General features: G+C 39.7%; 1 protein-coding gene across 1 annotated transcript in view; it reads left to right on the top strand.

Annotated features, from left to right (window-relative positions):
- Positions 1-24,475, top strand: part of Syne1 (spectrin repeat containing nuclear envelope protein 1) — a 477,339-nt gene that overhangs the window by 107,638 nt on the left and 345,226 nt on the right. The window contains exons 5-12 of the mRNA XM_087912026.1: positions 51-134; positions 4,140-4,160; positions 4,626-4,718; positions 5,979-6,157; positions 10,334-10,530; positions 14,744-14,853; positions 19,132-19,182; positions 22,097-22,204. Coding sequence (XP_087768152.1) covers positions 51-134; positions 4,140-4,160; positions 4,626-4,718; positions 5,979-6,157; positions 10,334-10,530; positions 14,744-14,853; positions 19,132-19,182; positions 22,097-22,204 — 843 coding nt within the window. The remainder of the gene's footprint in view (positions 1-50; positions 135-4,139; positions 4,161-4,625; positions 4,719-5,978; positions 6,158-10,333; positions 10,531-14,743; positions 14,854-19,131; positions 19,183-22,096; positions 22,205-24,475) is intronic.

Below are 24,475 nucleotides of genomic sequence, written 5' to 3'. Positions count from 1 at the left end.
ACCTTTCAATGAGCGTACGTGCTGTTACGGCCATGCTTTTCTTTCCCCAGCCTTGTGAACAAGGACGCCGGGTAAAGCGCATCCATGCGGTGGCTAACATCGGCACGGCACTCAAGTTCCTGGAAGGAAGGAAGGTAAGGAGCATAATGACAACACGGAAAGAAGAGTCTGGGCTTGCTGGCATTCACGCTATTGTCTGTGCAACCACAACTGCGTGCTGTCTGTGCAACATGGACAAGCAGCTGTGAAATAAAATAATTTAGATTTACAGAAAAGATACAAAAAAGGAGACTTCACAGCTACAGCTCACCCAACTCCCTCCATGTTAAGAACATATGTAATGATGGAACTGTTGTCAAAAGAGGAAAAATTAAAGCCAGTCTGACGTATTAACACAAGCATAGACAGCGGTCTATGCGCTGTCGTCCCAGGATTCAATCTAACACCATAAAGTACATCTCATTGTCCCCCAATCTACAGCAAGTCTCCATGCACCCCTAGCTTTTTGTGACCTTTGGCACTTACTGCTAGTTAGCTAGTTTTAGAAACTCTCACTTTGGGCTCATGTGGTGTGTTCTTGTGATGAGACTGTAGTTTCACATTGCTGGCAAGAATCCCAAGAAAGCAATGTTACATCATTCCCAATATGTCATGACAATGGACCTAGGCTTCTCCTGTTGTAATCCTGATGATGTGAACGCCCAGCAGTTGATAAGGTGGCCTCCTAGTCTGTTTGCTGTGGCTGTCACCAAATACTTAAGACCGCATGACTTGTCAAACCAGAACATCACTTTCTCAGAGTTCTGGAAGCTAGAGTATTCAAGAGCTTGATGTAAGCATCTGCCTTCTGGCTGGCTCACCAAGTGAAGTCGGATCTCACATAGTGAGACAGAGTAACCCCATGTCAACCAGGTCCCTTTTCCTTTCTGCCGTGGGAAGCCTCACCATAATGCCTTCATCTGGCCCAAGTAATCCACCAGAGTCTAATTCAGCAAATACTATTGACTGAAGTTAAGCATTATATTTTCACATACAAAGTCAGTGACACATTCAAACCCCAGTGCATCTGGATGCTTTCAGATGGTGATGTGGCTATTTTTCCACTTACAGTCGAGAAGTAATCTAAGGGAAGTCATTAAGACCATGTTATTATCTAGTTCTCGATAATTTACATCTATTGCTTTCAAATGGTTATTGCTCTTCTTGCCCGCTGGTGATCTTAGGTTCTTCTCATTGCATTTACATAGTGAAACTATTCTAAAAAGAAATGAACTATTTATATAACTAATTTCTTTTGGTATTAACGCTATCTATTTGTTTTATTTCCTGGTTATATTTTATTGTAGTCGCTGTGTTGTGTTGTCTTGTTACTCTTGCTTAGCTATTGAGAGTGCCTGCAGCTGGCATCTGCATCCTATAGACTGGACCTCATCTCTGCTGTATCATGTGGTCACACATGCTCAGGCTTAGTTCATATTCTCTGTTCCATGGGTCTGAGATTGACAACTCTTCCAAGCAGGTCTTCTTCTTTTCATTTGTGAATAGTCACTATGAGCCAGATCTGTGCGCTAGATCTGTGGGTGCTGCTGGGATGTCGTCGAAGTTAGGCTCTTTTGAGGAATAACTCTTGAAAATATGTGTGTTTTCTAATCTATGAGTGCACACCTATCTACACCTCTCCCTCCCTCATTCTTTCCCTATCTATCTATCTATCTATCTATCTATCTATCTATCTATCTATCTATCTATCTATCTATCATCTATCGCTTTCTCTTCACAATACATACACACACAAACACACACACACACACACAGAGAGGGAAATAGTTACCCCTATGTATGCATGTGTGTCTTTCTCTGTGTCTGCCTGTCTTTGTGTATGTGTGTGTATGGTGTGTGTGTGTGTGTGTGTGTAAACTACTAGTTCGCTCTGATTCCAGGCCAGTACAAACTGTTTGCTCTGACCTTTCATGCTCATTTGTTTCAGCCCCTCTGATAATGAGAAACCTAGATTTCATCAACAATGTATTATTCTCTTCTTTCCACGCTAATCTAAATTCAAAATAGTTTTAGAATTGCTAATCCATGAGCCAGTAGGACTATACTGAGCAACTAGAGAGCAGTAGCATTATAATTGTATCCATCAAAAAGCTATTTTTCTTTTGGCCCAGGTTAGTTCTATTCCTCTGGATCCACTGAATTGTATTTACATTTTTTATTCATGAAAGACTCCTACTCATTTGTTACTGTTTTTATTAATTTTGCCTCTCTCTCTCTCTCTCTCTCACACACACACACACATACAGACATACACACACACACACACACACACACACACTGGTTGCCTTTAGTTCCTTGCTTATTGGGAGAAGTTAGTCAACATCATTGTTCTTAGAGGACAAGTTTAATAATATTGCAGATTGTCTCTGCACCTCCCACCACGCTTCCATTTGCAGTTTCCTTATTTCCAGCCTTCAGGTAACCAATCTCTGGTTTCTGACATCTTTTCTGTATCTCTTCTCACAAGTAAGATACGTGTTTGTATACTTCTTCCTTTCTTACATGAAGGTAGAATGCTGTAGGTATACTCTGCTTTTCTATTTAGAGTTGTTTTAAGATTAAATGTTTAAGAAATCATCCCAAATCTATTTATATAAATTTTCTTGTTCATTTCTTATGCTTACATAATATTCCTCTGCCTTGGAATGGCATAATTTATAAGCCATTCTCAGTTTTGATTAGTTTTCAAATAGAAATAGTGAAGCAATTTATAACTGTGAGTAACAGCTCTTGCATGGCACTGAAGGTGCATTTCCAGGTAGATCCCTAGATGTGGCTCTTAGGTAGAAGGTAAGTATGCATGAGTTTGTTACTTCTAGCCACACCTCCCTCCTGACAGGCTGGATCTCTCAGATATAGCCCTATCTCATTTGTGTGAACATGGAATGTCTGTGTGGAGTGATATCTAAACCAGTTTTATAAGTGGCTATCCATGAGCACCTAGAAACCAGGCTATTTGAATTACTTCCCCACAAATGTCTAATTGAATGTCTTCTAGGACTTGGGAACGTGAGACAAGCTTAGTTTGTGTCCATTGTAGCAACAACTAACATTCTGGGGAGTTAGTGATGCAATGGATCTTGTGACTTGGATGCCCTAAAAAGCCCCAGGATGCTGTGGAAAGTACCAGGATGTGTACACAGACAACTGCAGCCTCTGTGCAGTGTTAGGACCACATTGAGATCTCTCTTATCTTAGGTCAAAGGGATTTTCTTCTCTCTGACTCTCATTGGGTTTTCCACAGGATAAGATAGAAGAGACTCTCGGGATATTCCCTGCCCATACTGCCAGCTCTCTGTCAATAAAACCTAATTACTTTCTGGAGAATATTTATTAATCCAACAAAAGAACAACTTTCCTCTAGTTAATATCTCAGTGAAAACTTTAATGACTTAATTTATAGAAGGTATAGTTTATAAAGAAAAGGTATCCTTTGCCAGTATCTGGTCTCATAGACTAACCCTACATCTTAAAAAAAAAAAAAACAAAAAAAACAACAAAAAAAACCCTACACTTAAAAAGGCACAGGAATCATGTATTAAATGTTGTATTGACTGAGCATAAAAAGTAACCCAATTCAATCTCTGACAAACTGTCATTAAAGGAAACCATTTAAAAATGTCTGAGCTGTATTAGTGATACACTTGTTGGGAACTTGGCTGAGAGTTACTGAGCGTGGAGTCTGAGATGCTGTTGATGGCCTTTTCCCGTCTTTGATAGGGAAGGTGGAAAGGGTGATGAGCACCACCTTTTGCTTGCTTGGAGACTGACCTAGCGGCTGGCCCTCCAGGTTCGTGGCACTGCTTAGGAACTTTGAATAGTAGGAAAATCATCCCAGCAGGCAATTAGGAACAATTAGGAGTAGCAGACTGACCTCCACTGGGAAAGTTCTCTATTTTCACCCCCGTTTCCTATAACATGGGTCCATCCTGAGGTTACCCGGCCTTCCTTTGTTCTGTTTTAAGCCCTGGCTCCTCACCATGCTCTAACTGGTCTACCATTTGTTCCAACGGACAACTTGACACTGTTGTACTCTGTTTACCCGTGTACATTATCTTCTCCTTTGTTTTCCATGTCAGTCCATGTACAGAGGATCGCCGGTTAGTACAACTTTTAGACTTTTCAGCTGCTGATTCTTATAGGTAAAAGAGAACCTAAAATTTTATGTTATTTGGTAAAAACCATCAAAGTAAGTGCTCTTTTAATGCTGTGTATCCTGCTTTCTTTGGTTTTAGTCAAATTCTAAATATAAAAAATAGCTGCATTTTTGTTCGACTTTTTTGTTGGCAATTCCCTGCATGTTGTTATGCTGTGGTTTTTTTTAACTTAAAATAAAAATTTGAACTCTACTTTCCAGTTGTTTTCAGTTTGTACACTCCACAAACGCCCCAAAACTTTCATAAACCCATTTGACCATTTGTCTCTATTGCCTGCATTATTATTTTTTATGCTATTACACAGCCATGACCAAATACTATTGTTATCTAACAACATCCTAATTATTGCGTAGTTCAATGAGTCACAATATTCTGGTGAATTACTAACCCCGTTTTCTTTTCAAACAGATTAAATTAGTCAACATTAATGCTACTGACATCGCTGATGGTCGACCGTCAATTGTTCTTGGGCTGATGTGGACCATTATACTGTACTTCCAGGTACTGAACTACATGTTTGCTTGCTGTGACATCAAAGAGGGATAGGGTGGAAGACGTTCATAATGCCCTCTTTACCGTACCCTTTGGTTGATTCTTGACTCAGCAGAAGTGTGACTCCCCACATTCATATTTTAAGAGAAAAATTTCTCTTTCTCCCACTCAACCCTGTCATATATGAATCCTTCACCCCAAAGAAATGCCAAGGCAATCAATCTGAAATGTAGACATCCCACAGTGACGATAGGGCTACATAAGGAGCTCAGGAAAACATTACTTTGATTTTACCTGGGCAGGCAACAGTTCTATGTTCTGTTAGACACAGTAGGGAGAAGTGAACCTGCCTTTGTCTCTAGAGTAATCACTAGGGTTCATTTTAATAATTACATCAATCTCTTTTCCATTAGTATAACAGAATAACCAAGGCACTGTAATATACAAAGAAAGCAAGTTTATTTAGGCCACCATTTTGGAAGCTGAAAGTCTGAGTGACATGTGGCAGCTTTGGGAAGGGCTCCTTGGCTTCACATCATGGTGAGTGACATTATGGCAGGGGCATGAACAAGGAAAAGAAGCAGCACATTGAGAGAAGGAGCCATGGAGAAAAGCGAGGTACTAGGCTTGCAGACATGAAAACCCTAAGACTCACCAGCTCCTTCCCAATGCAGCTCCCCCAGTGGTTCCTTCAAGGATCTGCCTTTGAATAAGTCAGTACCTCTCAATATCACCACACAGGAGACAAGTCTCCCAACCCTCAGGAAACAGCTCAAACTGTGACTTCAATGAATCCCCTCAGCTAGTCAATACTTATTTCTGTGTGTAAGATACACCCAGCAATATAATATGAAGTACAAGAAAAACTAAGAGGGGCTGGAGGGATGGCTCAGGGTGAAGAGCACTGGCTGCTCTTCCAGAGGACCTGGGTTCAATTCCCAGCACCCACGTGGCAGCTCATAACCTTCTGTAACTCGAGTTCCAGGAGATCTGAGGGCCTTCTCTGGCTTCCACGAGCACCAGAGACATACATGATGCACATCCATACATGCGCACAAAATACTCATACACACAAAATACAATAAATTAGCATTAAAATCATTTTTTCAAAGGGCTAAGATATCAACCATACTCTGTAAGAACTCAGTCCCCCCCCCCCCCCCGGGGCATAAAGGATGCTGAGATTGGCCATTCTCCATGGGGACGTAAACCCTGAGCAAAAAGGAACAAAGACCATCTTAACCGTTTTCTGCTTGCTCACACCCACAGATCGAAGAGCTGACCAGCAACCTCCCACAGCTCCAGTCTCTGTCCAGCAGTGCTTCCTCTGTGGACAGCATGGTCAGCACCGAGACTGCCAGCCCACCAAGCAAGCGCAAGGTGACCGCCAAGATCCAAAGCAATGCCAAAAAGATTCTGCTAAAGTGGGTCCAACACACCGCGGGCAAGTAAGTGCCAACAGTTTGCTTAACCTGAAGTCCTGTAAAGATCTCGTGGCTGCCGTCACTTCTCATGGTCATGGGATTTGAGAAGATATTGGATAAGCATCTTTTCTTCAACCTTTGTTTCCTTCTCCTCCAATTAACAACAGTGCTGGCCGGATGGCTCCAGCCAGTAAAATCAATCATTTTGTGAGCCTGGCGACCTGAGTTAGATCCCAGGAGAAGAGAAAGGTGAGAACTGCTCCAGGTTGTCACCTGACCTCGACAAGCACACCAGGGCACACACAGAGAGGAATAAAACAATGGATATAGGCACATAAGTACCACCCATGCCCTAGGAAACTCTGTGATAAAATTAACCCCTGCTTCATATATGTGATTAAGGCTGATTAAGAAGCTTGATTACTCACCTTTGATTCATAGCATGGAGGTTAATTCTAATCAGGCCATTGTTTTGAATTTCTGCTCTCATTTAGAAGGTTGTAAAAGGTTCATGCTTGATTATCTCCTCGTTAAAAGCTTCTGAGTTCTATTTAATGACAATGTAAGCTAAAGATCAGATCCTGGGGAAACGTTTACATATTCTGAAACTTTCTAGACACATTTCCCCCTCTTTGATCTTTATCTGGAACATGGATTTCTTTATTCATGCTAGCATTACTGCAAGCAGCAGAAATTTACAGAGGTTCACATTTTTATTATAGTGGATATAAATCCAGTGGTTGCAGGGGCTTCTATTAGCATATTTGGTGGGGTTTCCATTGATCAGCCTATTCTGTGGTTTGCTGTCAGTTGGGACAAGTTTCTTTATATTAAAAATGGTATTCTCATTTGTTCTTCCCTAATGACATAAAAAACTAATTCATTTTCTCCCAAGCTTGCTCGCATAAGTCCAATATGAATTCAATTATCTACTTCTGGAAAGTAGTTATAAACAAGACCTTATGAAATATTGAGGCACTAAATATAGTGACTTATATTTTTTTGAATGTTCAAAGCACAAAATTCAGTGGAAAAGAAGATGAACAGAGAAGACCTAATTAATGTTAATAATGTATGTGGTTTTGATTAGCTTTTAAAGTGTTTTGATGATTTTCTAATTTGAGAGTCTCTGACTCAGATGTCATAAGAAATATTTCCAAAAGCAAAGTTTGGTTTCTCTTTAGAGTCTGTAGTAAAAATTAAATTTGGAAACCCTCCTACATTGCTTATCCATTACTTCATTGCAACTGTGCTGGACACCCCTACAGCTATTGCACTCTTAATAAAAAGGAAGCAGTCACAGCCTAGGCAGACCAGCGATCTCATGCTTGGGATCATCATGATCTGCTTGCACGACGGATCCTGGCCTGAGTATATGTATATATATGGCGATGAGTCAAAGTTGTTCCTGCAACTTGCATTCTGATATCAATGAAGATTTTCTTTTCCTTGTCTTTAAGAAGATATACAGTTGGAGGCCTGAGAAATCTCTACCCATCAATGCATTAGTAAGATTCATCCCTTTGTATCTGCAAGCACTGTATAGGGGCAGGAAGTGACTCCCTGTGCTATGAAAATTCTTTCAGAACACGTGATATTAATATGCAACCCCACTGCCAATAGTTTTGTATGAATTGCCTTTATGCTACCTCAGCCTGTGCATCTTAGTGTCTTACCTGACACAGTGAGGGTTTTAGATTCCACCCCCAACACACCATACAAATAGCAATATTCCTAAAACCGTCTTGTGTGGGACTCAAGTTAGTAATCACTGGACTAACTGTGATCCATGTCTTCATACAAACTTTAACATTACACAAAAGTCAATGAAAAAAAAATGTCTTTTAGGATGCACGGTAATTAAACCCTTCAAGCTTTTAACAAGTTTTACAAATGTTTTCAGAAATGTAAGCGTTGAGTTGCAACATTGCTGTATGTCTGCCAACTAAGAACCGTTGTGTTTGCGGGGCAGAAATTAGTGATAAAGCCAAGCAAGTGGAGATGTGGGCATCCAAATTAACACTACTAGTTCAATGTAAACAACAGTACTGGCCAAAGAAACCTATGAACTGGACACAGTTGTCACTGCCTAGCAGGGTGTGCCTGGTTTCTTTGTGTTTCTTCACAAAACTTATAGATGATAAATTTGAGGTGAAACCAACCTTATCTTAGAAAGGCAAGCTACTAATTTGATGTGATGAGAAACAATATGTATACCTTTAGATTAACACACACATTTTCCATATATTTTCAATGAACAGAAGAAAATGAACTGGCAGTTTTAATTACTCTAAGATAATAAATATTTAAGGAAACTATGTTTCAGTCCAATAAAATAAGTTCAAGAAAATTAGAAAAAATAACTAATTATATGGTGAATATATTGGCTTGTTTATTTATTAATTCTGCTACCTTATTCGGTTAAAGACTAATTTATAGTGCCTTAAAGAGACAAACATTTTGCACGAAGAAATGGGAGCAAAGGGAAAGTGTTAGGATGAAGGTAATGCTCATTATATTCAAATGAGCAGAAACAAGGATGGAGCCACAGAGGGTATTAGATGTCTGCTGAAAAAATTACATAGGTATCTGGAGTTAATGAGTTAAGAGAATATTCAAATAGACTGTATAATTAGAAACAATAAGAGATAGTTTTAGCATATTTAAGTACGAAGTCAATATGAGTTCCAAAGGTTTTACTCTTGGCACATATGTTTTGTGCAACCAGTACACACAGACACAGTATGTTTGAAAGTCCAACGTTATTCTTCTTCAGGCTAGGACTGGAGATTACTTACCACTTTCTCATGGAAGTGTCGAAATGTATTTCTCAAGGAAACCTCGAGAACTTGCTAAAAATTAAATGATGTTTCTGCTTCATTTAGAAACATCTATACAGTTAATACGACTAATTTTTAAATTTAAATTTATTAACTGATTGTGTGTGCATGCATGTGGAAGAGAGAGAGACAGAGACGGGGAGACAGAGGAAAGTGATTATGCCGTCGCATGCTGTGGAACTGAGAGGACAGCCCTTGGGAGTTGATTCGCTCTTCTTTCATCACGTGGGAGTTTTCAAACTCCCTTCGATGGTCAGCCTTGCACAGCCTAGCGCTTTTACCTACTGAGGCACTTCACTGGCAGGTGGAGACTAATTTTTAGAAAAGAAACTTTGGAAGACTGTATTTGCCGAGTGTGACGTAAGCACCGGTGTCTGTAGCTTTTATCCCTTGTCCAGAGGTTCTCAAGATGCTCAGGATAGTCTCTATAACTCTCTTCCTAGCTCCCTTTACACTTGATAAGTTACACACTGGAGGAGCCGCATTGAGAGGTTGTGTTGCTTCTGTTTTCAACAAGAACCTATCATCACCAGCTTGAACAGCTGCATTAATTAGAACTGTTATTTCATTAATCAGGTTTACCACCAAAGACAAAGGATTCACCATCAGGAATTTCTCTCAAAGAAATCAGATAGATAGATAGATAGATAGATAGATAGATAGATAGATAGATAGATAGATAGATAGATAGATGATAGACAGTTGCAAGCCACTTGATTGGTGGAGCAACTGGAGTTAAAGTCTGAACATATGTATGAGCTGCTTGGCGTGCACATTGCACATGTGACTGCGTTGACTCACATATGTGATTGCAGTATATCTTATCTTCTATAATGTACTTTACATGACTTAGACACCATCTTAGCCTGTTAGAGCCTGTGCCCACAGGACACAGTGAGGCTTATTACATTTTTATCTTAATATTTTCCCCTCTTAAAAATTTTCACACATTTTAATATAATTCCATTTTCCTTTCACAAGCATGCATAAAATGTGCTCTAAATGGCCCATCACAGTAATTGAAAAGTATTGTGTAGAAAATACTGCGTGGCAATAATCACCTCTAATCCAGACTTTCAGAAGTATGAGAGAGGAAACTTGGCAGGGTCAAAATGAATTACATAGCAAGACTCTTTCAAAAAACATTTTAAGAAAAAAAGATAAAAGAGGAAATGAAAAGAAAGAAAGCGATGTAATTAAAATGTGTTCATCTTAATACCACCTAAAATTGTGATTGACATATACTGTTGATTGACATAGTGCATCTTTGGTTAAAATGACTGGGCTTTATTCAAACCCTAAAGCGAGTGCTGCTATCAGTTTAGAATGTGACATTGTTTTCTATGTTTACCACACGCAGGCAGATCGGAATAGAAGTGAAAGACTTTGGGAAGAGCTGGAGGACTGGACTGGCCTTCCATTCAGTCATCCACGCCATCCGGCCTGAGCTGGTGGACCTGGAGAAGGTGAAAAGTAGATCTAACAGGGAAAACCTGGAGGATGCCTTCACTATTGCTGAAACACAACTGGGCATTCCCAGGCTACTTGATCCCGAAGGTATGTGAAACTGTCCTCAACTGATATATGTAGGCATAGTATGTTATCTATGTAGGCACAGCAAGTTCGCATGCCCCTGACCCACACAGTTCATGACTTCTGAGATTCCACTAAGAAACATAAAGCTGAAGAGTGCATGGTGGAATAATAACTTCCTGGGTTGTATGTCTTCTACGTGTTTGTCACCCTGTTATGAGGAATAGGTTATACCAGTGTTCCAGACAGTTCTTTGCCATTGGCATACCAAGCTGGGTAGTGGGGGCACATGCCTTTAATCCCAGCACTCAGGAGGCAGAGGCAGGTGGATCTCTGTGAGTTCTAGACCAGCCTGGTCTACAAGAGCTAGTTCCAGGACAGGCTCCAAAGCTACAGAGAAACCCTGTCTTGAAAAACCAAAATCCAAAAACCAAAACCTAAAGCAAGAACAACAACAAAGTGCCATTGGCATATCAGCTGGTGCACAGAACTTAAAAGACCCTTTTGATGACTCTAAATTCATAGTGCTCTACCCAAAGATCAGCGCACCTCTCAGACCTCATCAAAGTTTCTTTGAACAGTGGAAGGTGGTTAAAGCAGATGCACACAGCTGATCAAAGTGGCAAGAAGGAATGTCAGTGAACACTCAGTCACAAACAGAATGTCTGTATCCTTCCCACCTCCCCAAGGCCAAGGGAGCAAGGTGAAGAGATGGCAGAAAACTTGTAGGAGTCAGGGAGAATAGAAGTGAAGCAGTGTCATCTAGTGTGACAGGACCACCATCCTCGTGAACTCACAGATGCTGTGACTGCCTGCATCACATCGAATTAGTCAACATCCCAGCACAGAGCGGGATGGAGTTCAGGAGTGCATCCATAACTCAGGAGCTATGGACCGCTGATGACTTCTGAGCAGGAGAGAGTCATTTTCTTTCTTTAAGGGTGGGGCTCCTGGTAGGCCAATGATGCTCCAGTAGACAGCTCTACATCCAGGAATGTGTGGGAAATACAAATTTAACTTGATAATTTTGTTTTTAAGGGACATGAAGTTTGAGAAAAGGCAGATCAGAGTGGAACTGGGAGGAACTGGGGGTAAATATGATCAATATATGTTCCATGAAATCCTTAAAGGATATAATGCTGAAAGGTTTTCATCTGTGTAAGGGAAGGGGGCTGTGACAGATAAAAGAATTATCAATACCCCCTCATGTTTGAAGGAAATGGAAGATCAGAAAAGAAGGACCACAGAAGGGGCAGCACTCAAAAAAGCTGCCAACCGCCCAGTCTTTGGGGGTCAATCAGCAAAGTCTCCGGGGGTGACTAATATTTATCCCTCTGGTTGTTATAGGAAAGGCTGACAATTAGAAGATATTTTAGAAATAGGTTTGGAACTTTCAAATCCTCAGAGACAATTCTGATATTTTCATTAAGTGTTAATAAAGAGTAAGTTGTTTATTACGGTGAAATAAAAATGGCAAAGGAGGTTGTCCATCTGCTATAGATGGTTTTGTATTTGGCTTGGTAATTATGGAACAGGCAGCGACAACAAACTTGTGAAAAACGAGATTTTAGCTCGTATGTCTCTACAACAAAGAATATTTCCTTGCATTTCCAAGAGAAGTTCTCAGAGACCTGTGTGGGCTCCCTCAGAGGCCTGTGAAGATCCTTGATTGGGTGAGGATTCTGCTTTGCGCCCAGTGTTTACTAGCATAGGCATCAGCAAGAACTTAGCCTTGGGTTTTATTTCCATAAGAAAGTCAAGTGTTAAACTGTACACATTTCAGCCATCACCTTAGAGGGTGAAAGACAAAATACAGGACTGGAAACACAACTCCAGGGTCAAGAGTACTTGCTGCTCTCACAGAGGACCTGGATTTAGTTCCCAGGACTCGCGTGGTGACTCACAACAACCTGTACCTCTAGTTCCAGGGATCTGATGCCCTCTTCTGGCTTCTGCTGGCACCTACACATGCATATACTCCGGCCCAGACACACAAATATATTTCTTTTCAAAAACTAAGTGTTCCTAGTGCAGAATCAAAATCATTCTGATCCCCTCTCATAAAAGAACTTTTTGATCAGAAGCTGAGAACAGGCATGGTGTGTTGACACCTTTAATACCAACACTTGGGAGGAAGGGGCAAGTGGATGTCTGTGAGTTCAAGACCAGACTGCTCTACATAGTGAGTCTCAGGCCAGCCAAAGTTTCATAGTGAGACCTTATCTCTGAAAATGTATTAATTAAAAAATGAAGCTGAGACTGTCGGTCCTAGTTTACTTTCTATTATTGCAATAAACAGCATGACCCAACGTGACTTGAGAGGGAAAGGGTTGTTTCATCATATAGCTAATGGCTCATCAAGACCAGGAGCTCAGAGGCAGGAATCTGGAGGCAGGAACTAAAGCAGAGATCGTGGAGGAGAGCTGCTTACTAGTTTTCTTTTCCATGGCTTGCTCAGTTTGTTTACTTACATATCCAAGGTCACCCACCTAGGGGTGACAGCATCCACAGTGAGCAGGGTCCTTTCACATCAGCCATGAATTTATAAAATCCCTTACAGAATTGCCCACGGTGCAATCTGACAGAAGCATCTTTTTCCAGTGGAAGTTTCCACTTCTCAGATGACCTCACTTGTGTCAAGTTGACAAAAACCTCACGAGTGCCCTCCCAAGTGTGCTATTTTCCTAATGCAAGTCTCATCAGAATCCATTTAGCCAACCTGAATGTATGACCTTTTAAAGAAATGGATTAAAATGGGATAATACCTATTATAGTAGTTATTTTAGAAATATATATTATATATGTATATGTATGTATTTGTATAATGAATTACATTAGGTACCATTAAATTACACATTACATGTTAGTATAGAACGAACAAAAGAAATTAAGTCATGATATAAGTCATACATTGAAGATAGCTTCTCTTTTCCTTTTCACATTTCTTGAAGCAATTTTGCTTCCTCTTCACATTGTGTCTTCAGCAACAGCGATCAGATTTAGGTCCTCTCAGAAATTTATCCCTCTTTTTAAGTCACAGAAGTCATTGTTCCCTATAAATCCCATATCAACTGATGTGGGAGTCTCCTCTGTGCGCTGTCATTACCATTAATGAATAAAGAAACTGCCTTGGCCTGTTGATAGGGCAGGACCTAGGTAGGAGGGAAAACTAAACGGAATTCTGGGAGGAGGAAGGCAGAGTCAGAGAGACATCATTGAGCCTGCCATCACCAGAGATAGATGTGCTGAAACTTTACTGGTAGGCTATGACCTCATGGTGATACACAGATTACTAGAAATGGGTTAAACTAAGATGTAAGAGTTAGCCAATAAGAAATTAGAGCTAATGGGCCAAGCAGTGATTTAATTAATACAGTTTCTGTGTGATTATTTCGGGGCTAAACTAGCCAGGCAGCCAGGACAAACAAGTGGGCCATCCTCCTACAATCAACAGTCCCTAGAAATGATATCTCAAGTGTAAAGGGGTCTTAATAGAATAAGGAGTTAGTTTCGTATTTGATTGTGGCGTTTCAGGTTTGTTTTGTTTGTTTCGGCTGTACACATTGCTTTGCAAAGTGATTGTCAGTTTTCAATACATACTAATTCATTTACATTTAAGTGGTGTATGCAGCTCCACTCCGTGTATACATACCGAATACGTATACATTTTTGCCTGACTTATACTGATTTTGCATAAATATCAGTATCTTCAACAACTAAGTTAATCAAGATGTTTTCAGACTGTCTCTCAAAGATTGCCTGTCTAAAGAACTGGAATTTTGAATGTCCACATTGAAGAAACTCTCTGAGGAGTCAGATACAGTAAAATTTATCAGGTAATATTTATTTATGATTGGCAATCTTTGCACCTCTGCAAGCAGTACTAGCATTACACATGTGGACATTTGGATCCCACACACTCACTCGGATTCTCAGCTTCACATTTTATTGCCTTTTTATTAACTGACAGGACACCTATGTAATCATGCAGCATCTTCGATGAATGATCAGTTGGCCTTGAAATGATCTACAAGGAACGTGTGCTACTTTTCCACAAAGCTCTTTCTCAAAAAGTGCCACTTCTCCGTGTGATAGCATTTCTGCCCAGTATCCTCCAGACTAAACTTTCCTTCTTGGTTCAGGATGTAAGCTTGGCATGCAGCAACTACGTTTCAAAACTTGTGTTGATAAACACCTAAGGCAGGAAGTACCTCATAATTGAGTTTTGTTTTTACAGATGTTGATGTGGACAAGCCAGATGAGAAGTCTATTATGACCTATGTAGCCCAGTTTCTGACACAATATCCTGATATCCGCGGTGCAGGGTGTGATGGGCAGGAGAATGAGGTAGGTGTTTGCTGTCTGAACTGATGGTCACTCCACAATGAGAGCATACGTTTATACATGCTTACTGCTTTTAAGAAGTTACTCAGACTGAATTTTAATATGAGAACAAGGGTGCAAATTTAATTATAACTGAGGAAGCAATACTCAGTAGATCTGATGGGGTTAGCAAAGATTTCTCTGGTTCATATGATAGGTATCCCAGACAGAACATTGCCAGTAGTAAATGTTATAATTACATTGAAATTAAGGAGAGTCAGCAGTTTAGGGATTTAATACATCATATCAAGTATACACAAAGTCTGGTGGTTCCTTGTTCTTCATGATCGGCTGAAATTTAATTTAGAATTTCAAAGTTTTTGTATCTATTTTCAGAAAACATGGAAGTCAGGCATACTTTGCACAAGTTTTAATTACTCACTGCAGTTAGATTTTCCAACTTTCAATAGTTTAAATGACATTCCACTTCCCAACATGCTTGGATGACCTATGCTCACTGTCACAATATTTAAAATATTGGATGGAAAAAAAAATGACCTGTATAGCTAGAACCTGGAAAAAACCTAAATGCCCCTTGACCAAAGAATGGATAAGAAAAACGTGGTACATTTACACAGTGGAGTACTACCCAGCGGAAAAAGTAATGAAATCTTGAAATTTGCATGCAAATGGATGGAGCTAGAAAACATCATATTGAGCGAAGAACCAGACCCAGAAAGACAAGTATCATATGTACTCACTCATAAGTGGCTTTTAGATATAAAGCAGGAAAACCAGCCTACCATTCACAATCACAGAGAACCTAGACAACAATAAGAACCCTGAGAGAGACATACATGAATCTAATCTACATGGGAAGTAGAAAAAGACAATATTTCCTGAGTAAATTGGGAGCATGGGGACCATGGGAGAGGGTTGAAAGAGAGGGAAGAAGAAGGAAGGGGAGCAGAGAAAAATGTATAGCTCAGTAAAAACATGTTGAATAGGGAAAGAAAAAAAGAAAATGACCTGTATTTGACATACTAGATAGAATGTGTTCCCAGAAATGAAACCTAAAGTAATGCATTGCTATTACTGTCTACCATATTAATGTACATGTATGTAGGCTCACAGCATTTTAGAAAAAATTTACAGCACCCATCAACTTAGTCATTTTTGCACTAATATGAAAAACAGTGCAGGCCACTGTGTGCGTGAGCAATGATTTATTTTTATAAACGTAAACACTGTAAATTTCCAGTTCTCTATGACAAACAGCAGGGTGAAATTTTCTTACGAAATTATTTCTTTGGAGTGGAATTCCTACTCTCATCTGAACTTGAAATTGCCAACCACGTTTGAAGTCTTGTTCAAGCTCCAGGGTTGGATGCCTGGCCTTGTTTGCATTTTAGGCATCACACTAGACGCCTCTCTTCCTACGACTTGGCAATGATGCACGGCTCCTATTGCAGCCTTTTGTAACATGAGGGCTGGCTTGTTGGGGTTTCCATCCCGCCCGGTACCCCACAACCGGCAAGTCCCAGAGAATCAATTACACAGAGATCTCTATAAGTTATAAAGCTGATTGGCCCATTAGGTCAGGCTACTTATTAGCTCTTATAACTTATGTTACCCATTATTCTCATCTATGTTAGCCACACAGCTCAGTACCTTTCTCAGCTGGGCAGCTTACATCTTTCCTCTCCAGTGGTCTGGGCAGAACTGGCGGAGGGAACTTCCTCATCCCTAGCCTTCTCCTATTCTCATCGCCCCACCTCTACTTCTGTCTGGTTGACCCGCCTATACTTCCTGCCTGGCCAATCAGCGTTTTATTAAAATATGATTGACAGAATACAGATAATTCTCCCACACCATTTCCCTCTTTTTTTTTTTAAACAAAGGAAAATACCCATAGTTCATTTGTTGGGAATGTGGGCTTAGTATTTCAGGCACAAGGCATTTGCCACCACAAAGTTTGAATTTTATTTTAAGGTTAAGTAACCCAGGGCACATGATGAATGAGTTGCTAAGACGCCTGTCTCTTTTGCCTGATCTCAGTAGGAGTTTTGGAGCTGTTTGAGACTATAAAGAAGATGTATACAAATCAAAAGCTTTTAAAAGAGTAAATAATAAAAACTTTGAAACAGGCCCAAGAAGGAAAGGGTCAGGGAACAGAAGCCACATCTACAAGAACCACAGATACTGTGCGGGCAGGCGGAGTCAGTGACCCAGGGAAGGATGGAGGGAAGCAAAGGTGACTGCTGCTTCAAGGTGCTCCCGGGCAGAATGAATGGAGCAGTTGGTAGAACTGTGTTTCCTAGAACTATAGTTTAGAAAACCTCTCCTTCTTGTTCTTTCCAACACCCAGAAAGAGACTGGCCACTAGAGTAGTTTATGAGTAAAGCGATTGTTCCTGAGAAGCATAGGAAAGACTCAAGGGAAGCCCCTGCTCTTGCTAGTGTGGATTCATACCAGGGTGCAGTCGATCAGAACTATAGCTTTTGGTGGTAAACCTGGAGTTGCAAGTTGCTACGTGGGTGAGAAACTTGATTTAAAGTACTGGAGTCACCCCCACACAACATAGGTTTCCAGCTTGCTTTCCTATTTGAAATATGCATATGTTCTCCATGGTGGATTTATGAGTGATCTGGGTTTTTTAATTTTACTTGGGGATGTCTCTGATACGGATTGTCCTATCAGACAGATAAGTAACTCTGGCTAGATACATTTGTTGGGTGAAAGAGGATGCCCGTGAGCAAGAATTTAAGGCAAAAATCCTTAGAGATGAGAACCTACACAGACACACACACAGTCTATGTACACAGGACATATACACAGAGAGTGCACACACAAAGGACACACAGACACAGGGAATACACAAACACAGAGGACACAGATTAGAGAGAGAAAGAGAGAGAGAGAGAGAGAGAGAGAGAAGAGAGGAAAGGAGGGAGGGAGGGAGGGAGGGAGGGAGGGAGGAGAGACACACTTTTCAAGTACACTTCATGAAAGAAGCCTTAATATTAAGAGATTGACAATAATGTAAGAAATAAATTTTAACTATTTAAAAATATTTTATCCATATTTTTCCTAATAGGAAGACTTGGATAATAATTTTCTGGTCATCATAAAATTAATTTTAAGAAAATGTTTTATAAACTTTGTTCCTTGGTGTGAAATTTTATACATAGGAAACAAGCATCCAAAGCTGAATATTGTAATAATTAAAATACGTTTTACAACTTTTATTTGTCAGTGCCATTAAGGGTGCATAGCAGTGTACATGAACTTGGCAGATTTTACCGGTGTCCATATTAGGGTGGCGCGTCCCATCCCTTCAGAGCCTTTGGTATTTGTTTACTTGGGTCTTAGTAAATTTCTTAGTTCATCTTAAAGCGATGTCCTCTTATTTTTGTATGTTTGATTTCTGTATCACCTCTGTGACTCTATTTCAATGAACATATTATGGATGCATTTAAAATATGATTCCTTGGGCCAGTGGTTTAGCACAGCGGGTAAAGAAGCCTGCTGTCAAGACTGACAATAAGACCTCAAATCCCTGGGCCTGCATGGTAGGAAGAAAGAACTCCAGGAGGTTGTCGCGGGGACTCCACATCCATGCTGCAGAAGCATGCACACCCCGTCTAATCCTTACACACGTGCAAAATAAGTAAAATGTAAACATATGCATGCATGCATGTATACATACATGCACATACGTAAGTACGTGTGTATACACACATATATATAAATTTTCTTACTGGAAGTGTACATTTACCATGTCATTCAATCAGTAAAACCAATGAAGAAACTTTTAGCATAGTCCTTGGGCAATTTGTACTAAGTATAAATGAATAAAATAGGCCAGTTGTTTCCGATCAGTTACCTATTTGCCTTTCAGTTACTTTTTTCCCCTCAACACATTATTGATGAACCTCAGAAGGTACAGTGAAGTATTAACTGTGGGCCTCATAGAAAGATGCATATTCTGTCAGTGTATTTACAGGGGAAAATATGAGTTCCTATAATCTTTCCTTCCATATTTCACATAAAATATTTGAAACTGTTTTGAAGCATGTTTACAAACTATATGTATTGCCACATATGACTATTTCAAGTTCAAACAAAAACATTAAAATAATTTCAATAACTTGCTGGAAGCTATATAAGCATTTCAAAATGACTATATTTCTGAAATTATTATTTATCAGTGGACAGATGCCTCTCCAACAGTTCTCATCTTTTTCTACATAATTTTGCTCCTGATTTATATTATGTGTTTGTATATTTTCATATTGTTAGGAAATATTTCCAGTTTTCGCATCTTTTGCAAATTTTATACAAAATTCTAAGGTAAGATTTAAGGAGTCTTGAATGAGCATTTCAGATATTCTTCACTTCTTAGCTTCTTCATCATTCCTTTGCATGCATTTTGTTCAAGCGCACCTTCTTTTGGTATGCTAATTTATGTTAATAATATGTTAATTATCCATCATGCAAATTCATATACTTTCTGGCATAACAAATAATATGTGTCTATGTGACTAAATATTAGTGTCTACCTAAGCCCACTAATTTTTAATATGGTATCAAGTAATGTACTTAACAGCACTAATAGAAAGAGATTCATGGTGATTCTGTTGGCTTTTCTGAATGTGATGTACAAAGTAGAAGGCAAGTGAAGTGACTATTTTGACATCTTAAAATATGAAGCAGAAAACCACTGAAAAAGGTAGCGATCCAGTGTGTCCACTAATAGAAAGAGATCCATGGTGATTCTGTTGGCTTTTCTGAAATGTGATGTACAAAGTAGAAGGCAAGTGAAGTGACTATTTTGACATCTTAAAATATGAAGCAGAAAACCACTGAAAAAGGTAGCAATCCAGTGTGTCCCCAGTCGGAGGACATCTCTTTGGCTCAATATTGGGTTAAAGTCCACACACGCAGTAAACGCTACATATAAGTAGAAGTATTTGCAAAATGAATGTTGGTGTTCAAGTTGTTGAGTGCTTAGCCTATCTTTTAACTTCTACATATTCCTTTATATAATTTCTAGGCCCTGGACATGAATATCTATCAGTGCAATAGATTTATGCCAACATGGGGATAAAAACCTAGAAGTAACTAATTTTATGTCAAATATGAAATTATTTTTATTTCCTGATCCACACACCATAAGTTTTTGCCTATCTAAGCATGTCATAAAAATATAAACAATGTGCCTCTGTGTTTGAAAGAGAAATGGAGGGATGCTGATAGTCGAGCTGTTTGGTGTGCTGGTGTTTGGCATGAAATGTAGGCAAAGAGACCGCCATATCTTCCAAATGCATGTGGAAGTCACCATTTGAAGAAAAGCCACCAAACCAATAGTTTATGAAACTCTTGGTCTTGTTCAGAACTTCACTTTCCTCTTTCGAAGGGAGATATTGAGTGTAAGGTACCTGCATCCCCCTCACCTCGTCAGAAGGTCTGCTTCTTCCCCACCATCAGGGGCTTCTGTTGAACAAACTCTAATTGTGTTATCTCAGAGCACAGTCCCCCGATGGTTCCTGATGTCATGTCATTTAATAGCAACAGCTGCTCTTAGGGTCAGTTCCCAGTGTGTGCCAGAAGTTGACAAGTTACTTACCATAGAAGGCAGGCGGTGACATTCCTAGCTCACTGAGACAAAGGCCGGGGAGGATGAGTGGCCATTTTGACTACTTGTTCCTGGGAGATTAACTGGGGGGTATTTTCCCTCTCAGTTCAGAGCTGTGCGTTCATTATTAGGTCCATTGTGTTCATTAAAATCAACCCATAATAAAATGTGACCTTGATTACATTCAGCTGCTCATTCAAAAGAACATCATGGGGAGAGCTGAGGCTTTGCAGGCTGGCCCCAGTTTCAGGGTTTTCTTAATAAATATACTACCAATTCATCATTATTCCGTAGTCATCTATTGAGAGATATTGAGTGACAAGCCGCACGTTAGCCACTGGAGATGAAAGCAATGGCAGACTTTAGGCTAGATGGATATAGGGGCTAAGGCTGCTACAGGTTCAAAGAGGACAGTCCTCCGTGTGGCTCTGTATGCTGCAAACAAGCAGCTGGGGTCACCTGAATATTTGTGATAGCAATTCTTTAGTGTTTCCCATATATATTGAGCCAGGCTCACCATCTGGGCTGTCACAATCCCTCCGGGTGAGTGTAATGCCTTTTAAATGTTGAGATGAACTAGCCTAGAAAACTCCGCTATTTCAGGAAGAACTTCTCAGAGGAGATCTCAGCAAAGGGGGAAAATAGGTGTCTAGGAATAAGAAAGCCATATCTACTAGACCGGATGACGGAACAAGTCATGGATCACACCAATATTCTGTGTCTCTCTCTGTCCAGGGTGTACTAGTAGGGGACCTCGAGTTGTCTCCCAAAGACTAGGAAGGGTGTGTGATCAGTCAGATCAATGAGTTGCTGTGGTTGAAAGCTATTTACATGTGCGTGCAGTGTGTCATCAGTCAGGCCAGCGAGATGCTGTACCTGAAAGCCATTTGCAAATGCACACAAAAAACCATGTGAAATCAGTTTCTGTCTACCTTGGCATTTATATAAGAAATGAAATCCCATAAAAAAAAATTAGAATTTTCACTTTGTCAGTACTGGAATGTTTCTGTGTTTATTTGTAGATCTGGGTAAGTGGAGGAATACTGGACAATTCATTCTGCAGATGACTTGGTAAATCTACAACAGGAATCGTGCAGCAAGGGTGCAGGAAATAATAGTGAATGGTCTAAGTGTGTTTTCTGTACATATAGTAAATACAGTACTAGCACATTTAAAATAGTAACAGGTGGGATTTGTCTAATGTTTTGATGATGACTCCGTGACAACCAAAATTTACTCCACTCCTAACAGTTTCCGGGATTATCAGTTATCGGAGTTTTGGGAAGTAACCCACAGACTTGTGTCTCTTTTATAGACACCACCTTTGCTGGGTGTATTTTGGATGCAAAATTTTCTGTTTTGAGCACGTTTTTCCTTATTTAATCAGTTAGTGCGTTAGCTTCAGTCCACACTTCAGTTTCCTTAGTGTTGAGAGGGCAAAGGAGAAGATAATTTTAGTACTTCAAAGACATTTCTATCCAGAATCAGTTTTGTTTCTTATACTACACAAAGATGAAGAGCAAGGAGAAGACCAATACCAGAAAAGATCTGGAGTGTACTAAGTACTAATTGTAACCAGAGATGAATTATACAGTTACTAATAACATTTCAATGTTTTCTGGTTTCCAGAGAGAAGACCGGCTAATTCTGAAGGAAACCAAAGTTTGGATAGAACAGTTTGAGAGAGATTTGACTAGGGCACAGATGACAGAGTCGAACCTGCAGGACAAATACCAGGTAAGTGTGGGAAAGAGAGCTGGATGTTTCTAAAGCTTTTAATGCACGAGATGAAGACAAGTCATGGAATGCATATCTAGTCTTCCAAATCATACTGATGTGCAGATTCTTTAAATAAGTACCAAGCATTGTCTTAAGTTTTGAGAGAACACTACTGATTCTATCTAAGCAGGTACCTTGAAGTTGTACTGTACCCTCATACAGAGGGTTGAGTTGTCGTTATTTCTGACAGCTCCGTCTTATCCACGACGCAGAACAAAAAGACAAAGTCATTGTTCTCAAAGACTTTCTGAGTTTACAGACGTCAACAGACACAAAAATCCACTGAAATCAACAACTGACTTGAGACCAACGAAAGTTACTAAAACAAATGGAGCTTACAAGAGAATTTCCTAGGTGTCTGCTGAAGGTCCCCTGGGGGGATGAGGCTCTGGACCGCGACCTGTCCGGCTCAAGACAGCTGCCCTTGAGCCGAGGCAGAGTGCTGTGTCCAGTCTCCTCAGGATGCCAGCAGCTGACTTTCTGCTTTTAATTTACACGTCCAAGGAGATCTTGCCACAGCAGGCTTTTCCCATTAAAAAGTTGTGACTTCTTCCCTGCCGAGTTGCCATGTTCCTCCCATCTCAAATTCCACTTCATTTCAGTGGGCAAGCTGAATGTAACACATTCTGAACCATATTCTCTCACACACTCCACCCCTGTTTTATTTCAGCCACTTGTCTTTTCTTTCTTTCTTTTCTTTCTTTTTTCTTTTGTTCTGTCAAAAGGGTGCAGTGATGTGAGATATCCAACACAGCAGACAATAAAGTACTTATCAAAGCATGATCGTGGGATGTTATACACTTTTATAAATATACCCAAACTCAGAGGGCCATGCAATCATTGTAATTTTTTTTAACTTGGCACAACAATAAATGTGTGCTTAGTTTCCATGGATTCTTTTGCTTTGAAACTCAGTGTAATCGTCTTGTTTCTCCCCAAAATAAAATTCTCTGTGATGAGTTGCATTGTAAAATGACGACTCCAGCAACCTGAAAACAAAGGACAGAAACTACAGAAACAGAGGAGATGTGTTTGTTTTATTTGTTGGTAAATTTTAGCTGTAACACAAATCGTCAAAAACTAGATTTCCAAGCAGCGCCAGGTATTATTTTATCAGAGGAAATCAGCGGATCTGGAAACAGACACACAAACAAACAAAGACGAAGAGAAAGTCCCCTTCGGTACCAGCGTTTATAAACGGTGTCAGCGTTTATAACAAGGCTGAAGGCTTTCCGCAGTCTGCGTGTGGGGGAAATTCTCTTTCAAATTCTCGTTACATAATCTGCATTTTCTTCTTATTTGACTCGTCAGAAGTAACACATCTTCAGTTTTTCCATACACAGAATTCTATGGGACAAAATGAAGGACTGTTTTTACATTTTGGTAGCTTCTGAATGCCATTAAGTCAGAGATGGAGTTTATAGTCACATTTGTGTTCATCGGCTCCCCCTAGTGTTCTTCAGGGGAATTTGCAGGTTAATAACGGAAATTCTCCCCAGGGTCTATGAACTCTGTAGGACTCCCCCGCCCCTGTAATCTAATTGTACATCTTACTGGCATTTTCAGTTCAAACCTGGATATGGAGTCATATTTTTGATGTTCAAATTTATTAATATTAGTTTTCAGTTCACATCTGTGAATAGAATCACTTTGTAGATCTGCTAGTTTATTCTGAGAACTGTACAACTTCAGGATATCTATTTTTATTTTAGTTTCAAGCCTATGGTTAGGTCTAAGCTTGTTGAAATTTTAAATTTTCTGTGGCATACTTAAAATTTTTATAGCATAAATTTAAATGATTATTATGTATGTAATAAAACCAGGATTAGTAAGTCTAGGTATGCTTAATTCAGTGTTATTTGACATATAATATATATTATAAATAGTAATATGATGTACTATAAATAATAATGCTTCTTGATAAAGCAATTATTTTGTTCATTAGTTATTTATAAATTCATACTTGTATTTAAGTCTGCCTTTCTGGCAAACATGAACTGGTTAATAAATTACTTAGCTAGAAGTCAGTCCATTTTAAAGTTTTAAAATCATTTTTAAGTAATGGTTTACTCTTTAAAAGCTTCAAGCATCATGTGATATATATGTACCCACCACTACCCTCCCCCAACTTTCCTTAGTGCCCCTCACCCCATGCCTCCCCACCTTCATGCCTTCTTTTCTTCATTATGGTTATTGATAACCCTTGAGTCCAACTAGTGCTGCCTCTGT

The sequence above is a fragment of the Myodes glareolus genome, chromosome 1 (genome assembly GCF_982192425.1).
Source record: "Myodes glareolus chromosome 1, mMyoGla1.1, whole genome shotgun sequence".
Classification (NCBI taxonomy): domain Eukaryota; kingdom Metazoa; phylum Chordata; class Mammalia; order Rodentia; family Cricetidae; genus Myodes; species Myodes glareolus.
The sequence above is the reverse complement of the archived record's forward strand: the minus strand, read 5'-3'. Positions and strand labels throughout refer to the sequence as shown.